The 19470-nt window shown below is 38.3% G+C and overlaps 1 protein-coding gene across 1 annotated transcript in view; it reads right to left on the bottom strand.

The window, feature by feature from the left end:
* The window catches only part of DCHS2 (dachsous cadherin-related 2), a 261718-nt gene that overhangs the window by 47288 nt on the left and 194960 nt on the right, over positions 1-19470 (bottom strand). The window contains exons 11-13 of the mRNA XM_023226330.3: positions 12363-12497; positions 11942-12151; positions 5220-6077 (exon numbers count right to left, since the gene is read on the bottom strand). Of these exons, the coding sequence (XP_023082098.2) occupies positions 5220-6077; positions 11942-12151; positions 12363-12497 (1203 nt within the window). The remainder of the gene's footprint in view (positions 1-5219; positions 6078-11941; positions 12152-12362; positions 12498-19470) is intronic.

Genomic DNA, 19470 nt, shown 5'->3' with positions numbered 1-19470 from the left:
TTTCTCCTATGTTCATACTTCCCGATACCAAGATGGTAACCCCAAAACATCTCAGGTAATGCTCTTCCCAACTCAACCAAGCCCAGGACTCACTGAGCTGTAGTCCCACTACCAGCAGGTGGCAGCCCACTACCTCACTTACTTCTGCTTTGGGGACAGGCCCCCAAATGAACCAGTAGCCATTTTTCAGTCTCTATCTTACCTAGCCCCTGCTCTATATTAAATATGGTTGAACGCCCCATTTCTTAAATGTGCCACTTTCTTGTTTCTCTAACACCATCCTCCTGGATATTGTCACTACCACCCTAGCCCTCCATCTCAATCTCCTTTTTAGACACATTATTTCATCAACTCCTTAAAATATTGACATTGCGTTAGATTTTCTTCTCAGGCCTCCCTCTATCTTCACCTTTGGTTGCACATTGGAATCACATGGGAGCTTCTACAAATAAACAATGTGTGGTCTACCTTCAACGATTACCATTTAACTGGATGCAGGAAAGGGGTGGATGACTAGGTATTAGAATTTTTTCTTTTTTCTGAGACGGAGTTTCACTCTCGTTGCCCAAGCTGGAGTGCAATGGCGCAAACTTGCCTCACTGCAACCTCCGCCTCCCGGGTTCATGCGATTCTCCTGCCTCGGCTTCCTGAGTAGCTGGGATTACAGGCAACGTGTCACCATGCCTGGCTAATTATTTGTATTTTTAGTAGAGATAGAGTTTCTCCATGTTGGTCAGGCTGCTCTCAAACTTCTACTTCTGAGCTCAGGTGATCCACCCACCCCCACCTCCCAAAGTGCTGGGATTACAGGCGTAAGCCACTGCACCCGGCTGGCATTAGTAATTTTTTAAAGCTCCCCTGGTATCTCTATGTGTAGTCCTGGTTGAGAACCTCCGGTATAAATAACTCCCAGGCCTCATTGAGGTTGCCTTGGAAACACTTGAGAAGCACATTCCCTCTTGTCATCCCTCACTGCTGTGGCTTTCTTCAGGCCTGGGTCATTAGCACGTAAATCACCACAGTATCCTCCTAACTCATCTCTCTCCTCCAGGCTACCCTCCACACAGCTTCCAAAGTGAGATTTCTACAATGTCAAGGTTGATATTGGTAATTGAAAGGCCGTCGATGTCTCTCTCTCCCAAGTTATCGCTGGAAACCACATGAGCTTCTGTGCACGCTGCTCTCTAGCTATTCCAGATGAAACAGTTGGTCCCAAGATCAACTCACCACACCCTCTGGAGGCCCCAAGCTTTGTGCATGATATTTCTCCACTGCCTGGCACAACTATCTCCCCCACCCTTCCCTCTCACCCCATGAGTTTTTTTCTTTTTCTTTTTTTATTTGTGCATATATATGCCTTTTGTTATCTTAGAAGTAACGATTAAATGGTAAAATGATATCAATAAACATGTGGGGAATACCCACTAGAAGCAAACATCCTCTGGCTCTGCTATCCACAGGGTCTGGCTGCCCTTTCTTCTTCATATCTTAGACTTACAACTGTTGGTAATGGTGATGGAGAAATGCTTTAGAGATTACAAGTGCTCATTTGATCATCAAAACCACCTTTTAAAAGACTAAATGAATAGATGTTCAAGGCCCCTTAAAATTGAATATTGTATATAACATACCAAGTATATAGTCAATGTTTAATAGGAAGCATGTTGGGGAAGGAGAAAAACCATGAGGGGCATCCTCAGGAATACTGATGAGTGTCCTTCAAGAGTTAAAGATGTATGAAGCTGAGTTACAGTTTTAAACAGTACAACTGACACGCACACAAAATTAGTTGATTTTGTTGATGCTTGATCTAATATTTTTTATGAGCCCCACTCCCTATTTTGTTTATCAAAGGCAGACTATCCTCTTTTTGTACTCCCACTATAGCAATCCTAATGCTATCTACAGCAAATGGATGTGTTATGTAGAATAGATGGAAGGTCTTATCCACAGATAGGTAACAGAAAAAAGTATTAATATGGTTCCAAAATATTAACCCTTTTATGTTTATAAATAAAGCAGAACAGTTTAGAGCAGAGTTATGCAAAATCGTCATAAAAAATCATAAGTGGCTTCCAGGGCTGAAGTCTTGACAGAGGTGTTAAGATACCAACAAGGAATGTGTAAATCAAAAGGAAACTGGTGAGTAATGGGAGCCCAGTCAATGAAGGCATCATAAAATCTGACTTGGCAGTGCTATGTAAACTCTGCCTGAGGAAAGAGTAATGTAGGCTGATGACACTCAACACTTGAATAGATCCTGCTCCTAATTATTGAGGATTAGCAAATAACTTTCTGATTATAACTTGGCTTCTTGTGTCTTTTATTCTTAGAAAGGGAAAACTGGTCATTCTGATATGATTATTGTAATCTACATAACAATCACAGCTCACCAAATAAATAACAAAACTGGCATGGTGTATATATCAATCTCTTTCATATTGATGAATAAGTTCCCACTCCTGGGGAAAGGAACTCCTTAGTGAGTTAATCAAATAAGGTCTGGTGTCTGTATGGCTGAGGGCCAGATGTGGGACTTGGGTGAATTTGCAAAGATAAAAACTGCTTTGTGAAGTATGTACCTTTTTCTGAGAATAAGACTTTCTCTTTCTCCTCCAGAGCCATCTTGGAGTCATAAGTAAAGTGATTAAATTCCATACCATTGTATATGGCTAGTTAGATAATGCTCAATACAATGAATTTTTACTAAAATATGAGACTGTCCCTAAATAACAAAATAGGAATGACAGATAACACTTGCTTCCCTCTTTCATTATCATAGGAATTCATATGTGGAAACATTCATACGCTCCAAAGCTGAGAATAATCCTGTGTTTATGGAGAAATTCATCATAATTCATTCTTGGAAAGTATCATTCTTATCTGGTTTGAAGACAAAGTAAGACATACTGTAGGCCCCTAACAACCACAAGTAGTTCATTGTTGTAATGTAATTGTTATGTAACAACTGTTTGCTCTGGTGAGAATTTATACCCAGCTAACTTTAGATATCGGACAGGAAGATGACAAAAATAACAACCAAAGAAAGCAATGACTAGTATCCTCTTAAAACTTGATTTAATCTTTACAGCATCCCTGTGAGAAAGTCATCAAAGAGAATATGCCCAGTAGAGCCATGACAGAGGCGGACCCACTCAGCTACACTAACTAGTGTCACGAGTTTCACACTCTAATACACATGTGCCCAGCCTTACCAAGAGTGGAGCCTGAATTCAACAGATCAACTGCCAAAGAGCTGGAAAAAGGGTTTTTCATCCAAAACATCAAGATCTAATTTATGTATTGTACAATACTGAATACATTTTAGTAGTGAGAGTGCACCCATGTGTCATCAGGTTTTAATTTTATTTCATTTTCAAGGTCTGAGTATTTACTTTTAAGTGGGGTATCAATATCATTCATAATTTCAATTTCTCCCCTCCTGGCAATTCAATGAAATGCATAAAGTTGTGAATAGTCCACATCATGGACTATGGTTGCTGACTAATTTTTATCATGACAGCGAAAACACTGGAAATGAAACCAGAGAAATAAAAGCTGGTTTCTAGGAGATTCATTTAAATGGTTTAGTGGAGTGAAACATCATGGGCAACCAAGTGGTTTATCCTTAACTTTTAAGAGATTCAGAACAGTTACATTCTCTCTCTCTAATCTGGCTTGGAAATGCAGGGGAAAGGGGTAGTCAGGAGGGGGGCATTCACAGTAAAGAGTAGGGAGTCACTTGGATGTTAACTTTTCTTGTCACACTGCTGTGGGGCCAGCCTGTGTCTTACCAGAAATTCTGAGAGTGCCTCTTCCTATGATTAAGTGAACATTTAATGACTGACTCTTAAAGAAATTTTACCAATCAAAAGTCTGATTTTAAAATAGAAACTCTACATTATTTTAAACAATTGAGGTGCTAAGTTTAATATTGTTAATAGATGAATGCAACATTAATCAAAAGCTGAACCTGTGGGCTTTCCAACAAAGAAATGTTAAACACATAACAATACATTGGAGTTATTTGTTTTAACTTTTAATTTTTTGTTTTCTTAAAAGAATAAGAAAATGTTAAAAGTAGTTTGGAGTGATGAAAATTTATGATAATACCAAAAATAATTCACTCAGGATGCCAAGTGGTGCCTACTCATAGATCAAATGTGTGAGTGGCCCACAGAAAACTTAAGCTTCTGATAGGCATGTATTTTTCAGTTGAAAATAAAGGTTAAAATTGCAGGCATATTTGGGGAGAAAATAATGCTGGCAGCTATAAAATGTTCTTAAATAATTGATATCAAGGCTATTCTAACACTGGTAGGTAGATTTACAATCTTTTAGAACACTAGAATTTGGGGATTTGAAAGCAAAAAAATTGAACAAATGAGGAAAAATAATCTTCTGTTGTCTAAAATATGATCTGGCAGTTTGTAATGAGTTCATGTTCCAAGCAAAGCATCAGCCAGCTTGAAATGTCAATCAATATTTTATGATGTTGTCATTGTTTTTCACAGGGGCTCAAGAAACCCTGCTGACCTAGGTGTAGATTAATTACATCTAGTCAGTTTCAACAGCTTCCTTAACTGTCATCCTTTCCTTTGGCCTTTCTCTTTCCTGTTACGCTGCAACTTTTAGCTCACCTCTAAACTCAGACTTATGCCCTTCACACATGTTATATTTGCTCTTCCAAGAGAGGTCCTAACCTATTGCTTCAGATGTCTTGACATATACATCTACCTGGATATTTATGGATACATGCTTATATTATTTCCAGAAGTATTTCTAGCCTTTTTTATGTGTGATATTTAATAAAGAAATTTTTAGAGTAAGTTCTATTAAAAAGATAAAAGCTAAATTTAATTAAGTAATTCCAAACATAAGGGAACTAAGAACAACTCTGACAAGAGGTCAAGAAAACACAGTAAGAATAGGAGATTAAAGGCTCCCCATCCATTTATTTATTAGCTTTTCTAACTGAATCTTTAATGGGAGGGCCCTCCTTTAGAGGTCAGAAGGAATTTGGTCCTCACTGTCTTCTGCCCTGACATTTCATTTCAGACCAGGTTCCTCTTAAGCACGTTTATTCCAACATCAAGAATAGGCATTGAACTAAAAAATGTATAACTGAATGCGCAGTGGCACTCTTGTAGTATAATCCGTACTCTTAAGCATTTTGCCAAAACAAGTACATTATATGAAAAACTTGAAGAGACACTCACCTGCCTCACAATTTTCAGTCACGAGCCCTTTATACAGATGGTGGCTGAAGGAAATCTTTACATCTTCTCCTTCCATGTGGATGACCAAGAGACCTGTGGTTGTCCTGGCTGGAACACCCTGGTCTGTAACTTTTAACTGCAGCCAGATGGGGAAGTATTCTGAAGATGGATTTTGCTGAAATTGAATTTCTCCTGTATGTTTATCAATAGAAAACATTGACTGGATCTCTGCAAAACTAAAAATCACAGTTCCATTGGGCCCCAAGTCTGGGTCATCGGCTCTCACAATGATAGTTGTCTGGTTTGTAGGTGACTGGGGCGAAAGAAACACATCAAAAGGGTTCTGTTCCAAAACTGGATCATTGTCATTAACATCAGTGACACATACTTTTATAATTGCAGTAGTGCTTCGTGAACCCTGGATGCTACAGTCTCTGGCCACAGCACTAAATGTATGCTGAGATCTGGCTTCACGGTCGAGGGTGTTGCTGGTTCTCAATGTGCCTGACATAGGATCAATGGTGAATGCACCAGAAGCCTCATCAGTCAGAAAATACTCAGTTTGCCCATTCAGGCCTTCATCCTTGTCCACAGCTGAAAGCACAAGAACCACTGTTCCCACTTCAGCATCTTCTCTCACAGAGAACTGGTAATAAAGTGTGGGAAAAGAAGGACTGTGGTCATTGGCATCCAAAACTCTAACTTGCAGGTGTATTACAGAGCTCCTAGGCGGATCTCCCAGGTCAGAGCACAGAATGGCAAGGGTAAAATTGCTGACTTGCTCCCGGTCCAAAGAACGAGTGGTTGAGAGTTCTCCTGACATCTCATTTATAGCAAAGTACTCATCGGTATTTCCATCTATTAAAGAAAACAATTCCAAATTCATTTGAATTGAAAAAGTAGCAGCTCTTTGCTAGCACTGTCTATGGTATTCATTTATACATTCATTCAAAAATATATTTACTCCTGATTATATTGTATCTTAGCACTTCCGTAAATATTGGGGATACAACAGTAAACATGATAAAGGCTCTGCCCTCATGAAACTTCTATTCTATTGAGGGGATAAACAGAATAATATGATTCAATGCCTATCTTTAATCAGTCAATAATTAGAACACTTGCTTTCACTGATTTGCAGCCGTATGATTTTTTTGTGTGCATCTACAACTTTTAATTTTAATATATTTTTCCTTATAAGAGGATAAAGGTGAATGTTTTATTTAACACAAAACAATAGGAGTTGGGGATAAGAAACAGAATATAACGTCCTTTTTTAAGATATTAATCAGAAATGAACAGATTTCATTTGTAGTTATTTTCCCAAATATTACCCACTACAGATTTCATGCCTGTTATACTATTGCAGTAAGCCTTCCCTTCTACATGTCCACAGCATTTTGTCCATGAATTGTAACACTTTGGTTAGAGTTAGTTGGACAATTGCCTATTTCTTCCAAAACATAAATAAGGCAATGTTCTATTCATGTATTCCTTTAAAAAAACTGCCCTTTATTATAATCCACGGTATCAAGTAGAATAAAACTTAAAATTGAACACAGGGACAAAAAGCTTTCAAAGACATTTTTAAATAACCCTGAAAATTAGTGAGGAGAAATGTGGTTCAAATACTTGCCAGTCATATTCTTGGATGAAGAGCAAGACCAATAGTGTGGGAACTTAATAAAGTCTGCATATCAGAGGCATATGAGGACCAAGTGGAACGGCATTCAGAGGAAACAACAGCAATAGGTAGTTTTAGGGGGGAGGAGAGGGCCCTGCATTTGTATTCATGAGGCATAGTTAATTTACACCAAAAGTGGAGATGATTGGACAAACCCACATTTCTGTAGTATTTGTGGTTGATAAAGTGATTCAGTCATTCAGCAAACATTTGATGAGCACCTCGTATGTGTCAAGTTTGTGCTCGAGACCACAGATACGAAAGGAGTAAGACATGACCTAGCTCCAATAGTTGCAGTCTAAAAGGAAAGGCTGGTCAATACTTGGATATTATAGTACCGTGTGAAAATCATATGTACAGAGAGCTAAATTAGTGCATACAGATAGTGCTAGCCAAGGGGTGCTGTTTCTCTGAGAAGTACAGAGGAAGGGCACATAGTCCCATGTTAGTATGACCGAGAAATGCTTATTGGAAAAAGTGACATCAAGTCTCACCCCTAAAGTGGAGGAAGCCATACTACAAGTTTTGGGGAGAGTGTTGCATGCAGAGGAAAGAGCCTGTGAGAAGTTCTAGGAATATAAGAATTAACAGGCTGCAAATGTTTGGGTGTGACTAGTACACAGGGTTCCTGGGTGTCTGTATGTGGAGAGTAGGAAAAGGGCTGGCAGTAGTGGCAGAGGAAAGACATGAATCTGGGAGGTAAGCAGGGGTAAAATGGTGAAGGGCTTTCTGTATACCGCTGAAGATTCTATAGTTTCTCCTGAAATCCACGAGGGAGCCCCCTGAAGGATTTTGGACAGTAAAGTGTCGTGAATCAAATTTCTATTTTAAGAATAGTATTGAGGCAGCAATGCAAAGTTTGATTAGAAAACAGGATGGTTCCTGTAATCCCAGCACTTTTGGAGACCAAGGCAGGAGGATTGCTTGAGCCCAGGAATTTGAGTCCAGCCTGGGCAACATAGTGAGACCTCATCTCTTAAAATAAAAAAAAAAAAAAAAGTTTTTAAGTTATTCAGGCATGGTGGAATATACCTGTAGTCCCCACTACTCAGGAGGCTGGGGTGGGAGAATTGCTTGAGCCTGGCAGCGGGTAGAGGCTGCAGTGAGCTGTGATTGCACCACTGCACAGCCTTGGTGACAGAGCAAGAGCCTGTCTTTAAAAAAAAAAAAAGGAAAATGAAAATAGGAAGGTTAGGAGTCATAGTAATCTACTTGTGCAACAAGGGGTATCTGAAATAATATATGCATGCAGGAAGGGAACACATGGCAAAGATATCAAAGAGAAAAAATAAGAAGTTATGGAGAAAGGATTCATGACCCGGCTTAAGTGAATAAGTAAAGGGTGTGTAGACCAGTCAATCATCTCTAAAATGAGGGCTGAGTACAGCTGGGTTACTTGAAGTTGTCTAAGGAATTTACTTAGAAACAGGTAGTTTTTTGGTAATCTCCAGAAGTTCAATTTAAATATCTTTATTCCTAAAATTGCTCTACCTGAGAGCGCACCTGGGATCATGGAATTTATCTTTCCCACATTCACCTTTATAAGCACTCTTCTTGCAAATTAGAAAAGAAAGTCTCCCTGTCACCCAAATAAATGGCTGTCAAATAAAGTGATAATTCCCAGTGTTGAAAGTTCTATTTCAAAACAAAAACTGACTTTAATGCCTGGGGAAAATATCCTTTTGCAGTAGGGGAAGGTCTCTGCTATCAACCAAATTATAGGGCCTATTCAAGTTTTCAAGTGGTAGATAAATAAAAAATAAAGACTATTCATTAACTTTTTGGCATATAACTCAGAAGGCGTACTAAATTAACTTCTGTAACAATACTTCCATTTTAAAAAGGTGAGCAAGAATTTTCAGTGCTTACATCTGTAACAAAGAGAAACAGCAACAGACTTGGCACTGTGCTTTGCCTTTTGCCTTATTTTTATTTATTTATTTATTTATTTTAATTTTTTGAGATGGAGTTTCACTCTTGTTGCGCAGGCTGGAGTGCAATGGCGCGATCTCGGCTCACCACAACCTCCGCCTACCGGGTTCAAGCGATTCTCCTGCCTCAGCCTCCCGAGTAGCTGGGATTACAGGCATGCGCCACCGGCAAATTTTGTATTTTTAGTGGAGACGGAGTTTCTCTATGCTGGTCAGGCTGGTCTCAAAACTCCAGACCTCAGGTGATCCGCCCACCCCCGCATCCCAAAGTAGTGGAATTACAGGCATGAGCCACTGCACCCAGCCGCTTTGCCTTATTTTAGCACAAAGGAACATGCATTCCCAGATTCATGAACTCACTGGAAAAAAGGAACCCATTAATCTGATTCAGAGATGCATTTACAACACAATTTTACTTTTTATGTTATTACTTGTCAAAATTTGGAATGCACTTTTGCTATTTTAATCTTACAATCACAATAATAATATAATTTTCAAAACTGAGACCTTATGTTCACTGGAAATTTTTAGAAATCTTAAATTTATCCACATATTTTAATTGTAGAAAATTGTAATAAAATGATCAATACTTTAAGCAGAGAAGTCCATTACATTATGATAAAATTCTGCAACGATGTAGAAAGGTAATATTGATTGAGGAAGTAAAAATGCAAAACATATAACTGAAAATGCTTGTTCATACATATAATTGAAAAAAACAAGTAAAATTCTACATTTTTATTAACTTAAAAAAATCATAGTTCAAACAGTAGAGTCTGTGAACTATGACAATGTACAATTCACTTGGCATTCCCAGTGCCCTGCGCTCCCTGTGACTGCGCTGTGCAGGCGTCTGGGTTCGTGCAGGGTTGTTCTCATCCTTGCCAGCATCCCCTTCCCCTTTCGTCCCTGAGGCACCCCATTCCCTTCTTTGCCGGGTTGCGGGGGCTGTTTTAGGCCTGGGTTCTGTTTTTGGAAGGGCAGGTTTAGCAGACAACCCTGCCTATCTCCTGTGTGGCTCCTCCATCACCTTTGCTGTGTCACCATTTTAGCCTATTTTCTGGGCATAGTGGCTTGGCAGGCAGCTTTGCCAATCCAAGTTATGCTCTCTGTTCCTGGAGAGATTTCTGAGTCCCACAGCCATCCGTAGAAGCTCCCAGTTTCCACCCTGGCTGAGAAGGTGGCCTCATCTTGGGCAGAACAGGTGGAGACTTTGGGACCATGAAGGGACATGCAGAGCCAGGAAAGAGGAAGGCAACACAAGTGGAGGATGACTTTCATATATATACACATACACACACACATATGTATACATATATACACAAATATACATATATACAAACATATATACATATATACACACACATATACATATATATGAAATATATATAAATATATATACACACACACATATATATATTTTTTGAGATGAAGTCTCACTCTTGTCGCCCAGGCTGGAGTGCAATGGCATGATCTCAGCTCACTGCAACCTCCGCCCCCCGGGTTTAAGTGATTTTCCTGCCTTAGCCTCCCAAGTAGCTGGGATTACAGGCACATGCCACCACACCCAGCTAAGTTTTGTATTTTTAGTAGAGACGGGGTTTCACCATGTTGGCCAGGCTGGTCTCAAACTTCTGACCTCAGGTGATCCGTCCACCTCGGCCTCCCAAAGTGCTGGGATGACAGGTGTGAGCCACCACGCCTGGCCGCCTTTCATATGTTTTTAAGGTATTTTTTATTCTATCGAATACTTTTAAAAGGTGATATAACAGTCTTATTTTAATGTGTCAATATTTAGGATATGCTGGGAAACACACCTTTGTTACTTTTTAAGTTTATGGGAAAAAGTTTAGTTGACAACATAAAAATATGTGTGTGTTGGTACATACATTTTTAAGAGTAAGTGAAGCAAAAAAAACAAAAACAAAAAACAAAAAAATGACAGCTGAAGACCACAGGCAGAGAGTGGCAGAAGGACTCAGACCATGATGGGGGAGGTAAAAAGGGGGTGAGGCTGATGTGTCATTTTGGACACACTGATAATGCGATGCTGTTGGATATAAAGACCGGGTCCTTGGGGCTGTCAGGAAATTGTGAAACAATTTGAAATAGGAGGAACAAGATGAGTAGGTGTCCTGGTATTGAAGAAAGAAGGGTGGGGCACAGGTGTCCAGTGTGTCTTTGTCATCATAGTGGTCTTCCACCTTCACCGCCTTTTTGATCACTCTGTACATTGTTGAAAACTTATAATAATGTAAATGATTCTTGTCCACAGAAATACAAGTAAATCTGGTGAAATGCCACTGAGTGTTGTCTTGCAAATACACCTTTTCTGCATTTCAGAATTCCTTATTTGCTTTGAGTGTGTGTGTGTGCCTATGTATGGCTCTTGGAATTCTCCTTGAAACAATTTTAACATCTTTTTGGGTTACTCATTAATTAGTGAGTTAAATAAAAGTTATTTGCAGGTACCATTTTTATATTTGTATGAGAGTTATTACTTTACTTTTAAAAACAATATCCTTTAATGGCACCTAGATCTAGGATGCAGATAGAGATGGGAGCCGTTGGCATCCCAGTGGTAGCTAAAGACAGGGACTGGATGAAATGACCCAGTAAGAATCTGGCTATGAGAAAAGAAAAATTAAAAAAAAAATTGAAACAGATCACGTGAAAGCAACAAAAATACAAAAGCACTATCTTTTCCATCCTTACATCCACTGATGTTAGCATAGAAAAAAATTCACAGCAGTTTGCAAAGGCAGATTTTTAAAGAACGTGGAGAGCAGTGGTTCAAGGTGGTGTGAGAAGGAGGTAGAGAGAAAGCTCATGGCACCAGTCAGTTCTGACTGGGTGTGTATTTTGTAGAGAAAGGCAACAGGTATCAAACACAGAGTAATCAACACAGAGTGTGTATCAACTCAGTCAGCATCCTGGAGGAAATTTTAATATAAAAATACTTAACCAGTTTGGAAGGCTGAGGCACAAGAATTGCTTGAACCCGGGAGGTGAAGGTTACAGTGAGCCATCGCGCCACTGCACTCCAGCCTGGGTGACAGAGTGAGACTCTGTCTTAAACAAACAAACAAACAAACAAATAAACTTACCAATTATGTGGTACTCAACAGCTCTGTTATTGCCAGCATCCATATCCGAGGCTAAAACAGTATAGACAACCTCTGGTTCCTGGTTTTCCAGAACCTCAATGTCATAGCTGGAAACAATAAATTCTGGTGCGTGATCGTTTTCATCTTCAACAGTGCAGAGGATTGTTGTGGTGCTGGACAATGAAGGGAATCCCCCATCTCGTACTAGTACTGACATAGAACACAAAGACAGCATGAATTGTGGCCTTTGACTCATACCTAAAATATATTTGTTCTAACTAGACAAAGTCAGGCTAAACTAATCAGGTACCACTGGCTAAATAATATTGTATTTAAAAATACCCCACCAAAATGTAACATTTCACCACTGAACCGGTTTTTTTTTTTTTTTTTTTGGAAGCATAGTCAAGAAATCCCTTACCTCGAAGGGTGAAGACTTCTTGAATTTCTCTGTCAAGCATAGTGGTTGTCACTACCTCTCCAGTGTCTGAATTTATCTCGAATGATTCAAATGAAGCACCTGGCATGATTTCAAACTGAAGCTTGGAATTGACTCCTTAAGAAAAATATAAAGAAAAACTTAGCAATCCTTTCTTTGAAATATATTCATCCACTTTCCTATTTCTTTTCCTTTGAACATGTTAGGCCATAGATGAAAATGGCAAGATTCTCAAACAGCCTTTAAACTGAGGTAAAAGAAAAACTCTTCTGGCTGTTATTGCTAAATAAAAGCCTCCTGGGCTGAAATGCTTGATTTTCAAAAGTCTTATGAGACTTCCCCACAGTGAATGCTTAGAATTTTTTCCTTCCCATAAAAAATTTCTTATGAGTGTGCAACTCTACAACATATTCCTAATTACCCCTTCTAACACTGCTGGTTGTGACTTAATGACTTAATTGTAAGCTTGCAGGACAAATGACAATTTCTGCAGATGGACTCACTGTTTAAAAGCCTGTGCTAAGTTATAGAACTCTGTTTATTCTCAACCTCAAGAAGTGAGCACCTAGAATTGCTTATATATGTATTTCTGTTTGTTTTGTTTTCCACTTAGTGTTCAGTCTGCTATCCAGAGTGAGAAATGTGGTACCACATTACTACGCATTTTGGAAATAATTCTTCCCATATTTTTGTGGTTTCATTTCTCCCCTGAGAAAAAAGTATCACGTCATTTTCATCACTAATAGTATGAAGATTATTCATACTATTAATTTTAATGAGTTTATCCCATGCCATTGTAATTTATTTGCATTTTACACGAGTTCCTCTCATTTATTTTCCTATGTTCTTTTCTTAACTGACAAGAATCTAGGTGTGCACACAGTACTCAGAATGTATGATGTTATACTTTAATAAAAAATCAAATGTCATTCTTTTGGTCTTAATAATAAATTCTTTAAAAAAATCTTCAATTACAAATTTCCATCTTGCCAGTCTTAAAAAGTAAATTTTCATTCCATTATGATCTGGCAGATATTATATAGGACTGAGAGCTGAAAGGAGTGAAATAGAATTCTAGTTTTATATAAGAATGAATATACATATCTTATTACTATATAACTTGGAGGAGAAATATACTTGAGATATAATCCACAGGCATTGGAATGACCCCGAGAAAAATGTCTAATAACACAGGACCAATGGATTTGCTATGACATGGTCAGAGGTCACCAAAATGTTTCATTCTCTTATTAGGCATTAGGCATATTATTAATGATATTACTAAAGGATCATAGTGATTATTTTGGCAACTTAAGGATCATATAATCTATTCTATAGCAAAGACAGAATTTCTTAAAGTTACAGGTTGTTAAAATTTGTTATTCCTATCTCTGCCTACGTTATAAAAATGGGAACAATATTATCTTATATCTACTTTCCTTTTCCTCAAGAAAAGAGAGAAATATCAGGTGCCAAGCATAGTACTGTGTACCAAAGAGAGAGTGCTGAGTCAGTTGTGACCTCTGTCTTCAAAAAGATTACATGGATCTTTTAAGTTTTAAATGAATGAACACATTTATATGATTTTGTTACACCTTATATATACACCATTGCATATTATTTTATATGATTTTCTTAAACATTATATATATGATTGCATATTATGTATATTACATATTATAGAATGCTATATATTATACATTTTTAATTCTCACTACTTGCCAAACTTAGAAAATGTCTTCAATTATTTACACATAAATTCAGATCTTTCTGCTGTCCTTTCCTCCCACAGTTCCCATTTTCCACCAATGTGAAGCACCACTCTACTCAATATTTCTCTGACTTTTTAGAAACTTCCAGATTTTATTTTTTTCTATTATTCTACACGGGTTTTTTTTATCCCTAAGATAACAATACATTCATCTTCAATCCTCCTAGTATATTACTAAGGATAAATAAGATCTTTACCTATAACTATAGTCTGCATACATACATTTTTCATACCCCAAACTTTATACCCTTTACAACTTAGGACGTAAATTAAATGTATTTTACTATGGCGTATTTAGAATTTAACTAGTGCCTTCCCTTTTCTTCCTTACACCCTTATAATCTACATAACAAACACAGCATCATCAAACTTGAGAACTAAGAAAATAAAAATTAAAAAGAGGTTATTTGGTCTCATTCTATCACCTCACTGAGCAAACTGGAAATTTGGATCTGAAGATATTTAGTGATATCCTTATGACACATGCCCACTGAAGGATATGTGTGTGTGTGCCTGTGTATATATGCCCATACCTATGTGTGTATGCACGCCAGTGTGAATACACACACACACACTTCTCTTAGACCTGAAGACCTGCAGTCCCATGACTTCTTAATTCCTCTCACCCTAAGATACCTCCCTCAATTCATTTCTCTCCTTCTCCAGTCCAGCCCCATGAGCTATCCCTCTAGCAATCTTGCATAGTTACTCAGGTCCTGGGGCTTTCTGCCAAAGATGTTCAGCAAAGCTTCAGCCTGGGATCATTGCAATCATCTCTTTACTCCATTTGAAAATCCAACGAATGACTGGAGCTACAGATCACAACAGCATGGATTGAGACAACTGCAGTGCCATTGTATGTGGCAATCTTTCCAGGTGTCCGTAATCACCCTTCTTCCATTCAGGTCTCCTACCTGACCACAACCTGGCTTACTCTCACAGATCACTTCCCTTTCCATTTCCCAGAGAGAAAGGAGGTATTGGGAAAGAACTCCCTCACCCTCTGCACCTGTACTCAACTGCATCCATTACACCCTGTCTCAGTGGCAAAAGTCATTCTTCAAACACACTCTCAGAATTTTTCTGTCAGGTCTAGTCTTTCTCCTAATTTATTTTTCCTTAAATTATATCCTTCTCTAGCTATAAGAATTAGGCTTTTTTCTCCTTCTCTTTGTAGCCAAATTTCTTTTGAAAATCATACTCAGTCTGCAACTAGCTTCAAACCATGCCATTCCCAGTTACTCTTTCTACAGTGACCAGTGACCTTCTGGTTATAAAGTCTACTGGCCAGTTCTAGTTCTTACCTAACTTGTCTTTTCTGTGGCATCATATATGGCTGACCAATATTTTTAAAAAAACCGAAAGAAAGAAAAGAAAGAAACAAAAGAAGGGAGGGAAGGAAGGTATGAGGAAGAGAGAAGTAAAAAATAAAAGAAAAATAATATTTTTGTTTGTCTGTTTCTCTATGACATATTTTTCTCCTGCTTCCAGGAGTGGGGTGCATTGACAATCAATGTGCTGGCCATCATGCCATTGTCATCTCACTCTACACATTCATGTCTTCAGTTTGCATCCATATCTGTTTGGTTGATTCATTCATTTATTCATTCATGTGTTCCTTTATGAATGCACAGATACTGAGTGTCAGGTACTGGAAACGCTTGGTCATCAGAGTTTCCCTCTAGAGGGGAAGATGATTAAATCAATGAGTAATGGAAAGTGTGATGGAATATATGAAATCACTGAGGGAGTGGATCAGAGAAGACTTATCTCAGGTATGTAGTTTATCATTAATTATCTAATTGAACTAACATATATACAGAGTGATCTTAGGTGCCAAGGTACCATACCATATGCTAAAAATATAACTGCTAGTAAACAGACAAATTTTCTATCCTCACGGTGTTTACAATATAGCACTGGATACAGATAAGTAAGCTGGCAGTGACAATTCCCCCTGAATAGACATGATGGTTGAGTTGAGTTGCCTTGATAGAACCAGAAACCCTAAAGATGAATAGGAGTTAATGGGTAAGAGGGAAGAAAGAGCGTTTGAATGACTTCAGAATAAAATCCAAATACCTTACCACAGTCTGCAAAGTCCCATATGATGTGGGCTCTGCATATCTTTCCAACCTCTTCTCATGGACTTGCTCCCTTGCTATATTCTTATCCTACTGGCTTCCTTTCTGTTCTCTGAACATTCTAAACATCTTTCTGCTGAGGCCTCTGTAGTGGCTGTTCCCTCTGCCTGCTCCTTTCAGTTCTTCACATGGTGTATTATTTATTAAACCATAGTGTCTCAGATCCAAATCTGTTCTTCTGTACTCTACCCTGTGATGCTGGGGCTGGGGATCTGCAAACCACATTCTCCATCGCCAACTACCTCTCTCCTAGGGTTTGCCACAAAAGGATACTAGAAGGAGACTGAAAGTCAGAAGGATAGAAAATGGGATTTCCTTCTTCCTAGTTACTTACTGTCATCATCAGCAATGCTATTCAGTCTGTTTTGCTACCCCTTTGCAAGGCCCCCTCTCTCATTTTCTTCCTAGGGTCTGATAATCCAAACCTCTTCTTCTTTTCCAGTATTAGAGGTGGTAGCTGCCTTCTGGAGTTTTGTTTTTGTCTTTTTGGTTATCTCAGTGTTCCCTTCTTGCTTACTCATTCATCCAACATCTGTTTGTAGTATCTATTCTTCATGACTGAACATGGCTGTTAGAGTACTTGGCACCAGAATTGGGTCTCAGATAACAGGGACTCTGAGACGAATTTGGTTGTGTCTTAGGCTTTGAATACAGTGATGAGTTCCTTAACCATGGGAAATGGAATGCTAGGAATTCAATACTTGGAGCGCTGTCATGATTAATTAAATTATCAATCATGTTTGACTGTGATAAAGTGACTATTAAAGGACTCGAATTCCTTAGAGAACCAAATGGTGCTGACTGACCATATACTAGTAAAAAGGATTATGATGTGGAAGACTGTTTTTCAAAGGACTAGGAAATTATAGAAAGATAACTACAAGCTGAGGCTTTAAACCTGTAACTCAAGTCATAGTTAGAAAGTTGGAAAGCTCCTATATAGAAGGCCTAAAATTAATCTCCCTGAAGATTGGACCCAAATTGAGTGGCAGGTATAACAAATACCTTGCAAGGAGATGCCTATTCGTATAAATACCCATAACCAGAGTCAGAATTTCAACATAACTCAGGTAGCCAAGTGCAAATCTGACTCAGTCAAAGAAAGCTTATAGTTTCAAAGAATAGTAATATTTTTCTAACTTATATTGGCATAAACCTGGGGAATATGTGTGGAAATCAATTCTAAGAATGTGAGACCTAGGAAGATATAACATTGGTTTAGGCTGGATTTATTGATAGATAAATAGACAATATTGATATTGCTTGCTAGAGAGTCAGAATTTAATGTGTAAGCCCATAGAGCTGTGTCTCTTGAGAGTTTCTTTGACTGGTTGGATTCAATGGGAGCCTATAATCACTGAGGTTGAGACATTTGGTCTTCCTTTGAATACTATAAATAATCCAAAGCTTAAGGAAATGAAAATGTTAGAGTGAACTTATCATGTATGACATGCTCACCAAACACCCCCACTATCTTTCCCAAGAGATCAGAGGACCCTCCCTTCATAAGTACACTGGGAAAGGTATTAGAAGGCCACCAGCATCCTTGAAAAGCAGAATGGGTGCTGTTTTCTGTAGACTGAGGATGGATGATGGTGCCACTGGTCCCAGGGACCACCTTTTGAGAAGCAACATTTGATACTAATTTATAAGAACTATCAGAACTCATTTGCTTTCACCCATCTTTATGCAAACTCTCCCACTGTTGACAACATCTAGTTGGTAGAGATATTATGATGAATCATGATAATTGGATCTGATGAGCAGAAAGTAGCAAGTAACTTAGGTGTCTTAATTAGACACATGCATTAGACTACGGATCAGCAAACTACAGTCCAGTGGTCAAATCTGACCTGCTCCCTGTTTTGTAAAGTTTTACTGAAATACAGGCACAATATTAACTATGGCTGCTGTTTTGCTATAATGTCAGAGTTGCACAAAAGAGACTGTAAGGCACACAAAGCCTAAGATATTTACTATCTGGTTCTTTAAAGGAGAAAGTTTTCAAGAATTCTATCATAGAGTAAAAGGTGGGAGAGTGACAGGAGCTGAGGACAGACAGGAAAGCTGATTGTTAAGCAAAAAGGGATAAAACTTCATCTTTCTCTTCCTCAAACTATGGGAAATTAATAAAGAATTCTTTCCAGGGGTGTGTTATTTTTAGGAAGATCATTTTTCTTTTCTTTTCTTTTCTTTTCTTTTCTTTTCTTTTCTTTTCTTTTTTTAAGACAGCATCTCACTCTGCCACCCAGGTTGGAGTGTGCAGAGGCACAATTGTGGCTCATTGCAGCAAATTCCTGGGCTCAAGCCATCCTATTTCAGCTTCCTGGGTAGCTGAGACTACAGGAACGTGCCACCATACCCACCTAATTTTTAGATTTTTTTTTTTTTTTTTTTTTTGTAAAGGCGAGGTCTTGCTATGTTGCCCAAAATGGTCTTGAACTCCTGGCTTTAAGCAATCCTCCCACCTCGGCCTCCCAAAGCACTAGTATTACAGGCATGAGCCACTGTGCCAAGATTCTTTTTTGTGTAATGCCTCAACTGTACAATGCCCTCACAATCAGGCATTTCCAAAGCAAAAGTAGAATTATGCCTGGTTGATGGAATAAAGGAGTAAACAATAAATATATTCTAAATAGTGAGGGCAGCTTGAGGAAGGTGATGTCATACATGCTTCAGTTTCTCAGACCATAAGGTCAAAAATATTTATTGAGTTCCTATGTCATATCTTGCACTAATCTAACAACCTGGAATAAGCGTATTAATAGATAAAAGGTCCTGAATCCAGGAGAAGTTCACAGCCTAGAGAAAAAGCAGATGAATAAACATTTACACAATTATAATACTATATATTAAATGTATTAAGAATATATACCAAAGTTTTAACAGTGATTGTTTCTGAGTGAGTGAGGTTATAACTAGTCCCTATTCTTTTTCATCTACTTATTTTTGATATTTGTGTAAATGTATTTATAATAGAATTTTTTATATATAGAGAGAAAATTTATCTAGAGAGAGCCAAGGAAAACATAACAGCACTAAGGGATTAGCAGAAATACTGCAGCCTAAGTAGGCGATGGCTTCAATTAGCATGCTGTTGTGACTTTCTCTAGCAAATGTTCCATAGCCTTGGATTGGGAAATTCAACTTTTGAAATGCCCTATAATCTAGCCCA

This window comes from Piliocolobus tephrosceles, chromosome 3, assembly GCF_002776525.5.
Source record: "Piliocolobus tephrosceles isolate RC106 chromosome 3, ASM277652v3, whole genome shotgun sequence".
Taxonomy (NCBI): Eukaryota; Metazoa; Chordata; class Mammalia; order Primates; family Cercopithecidae; genus Piliocolobus; species Piliocolobus tephrosceles.
The sequence above is the reverse complement of the archived record's forward strand: the minus strand, read 5'-3'. Positions and strand labels throughout refer to the sequence as shown.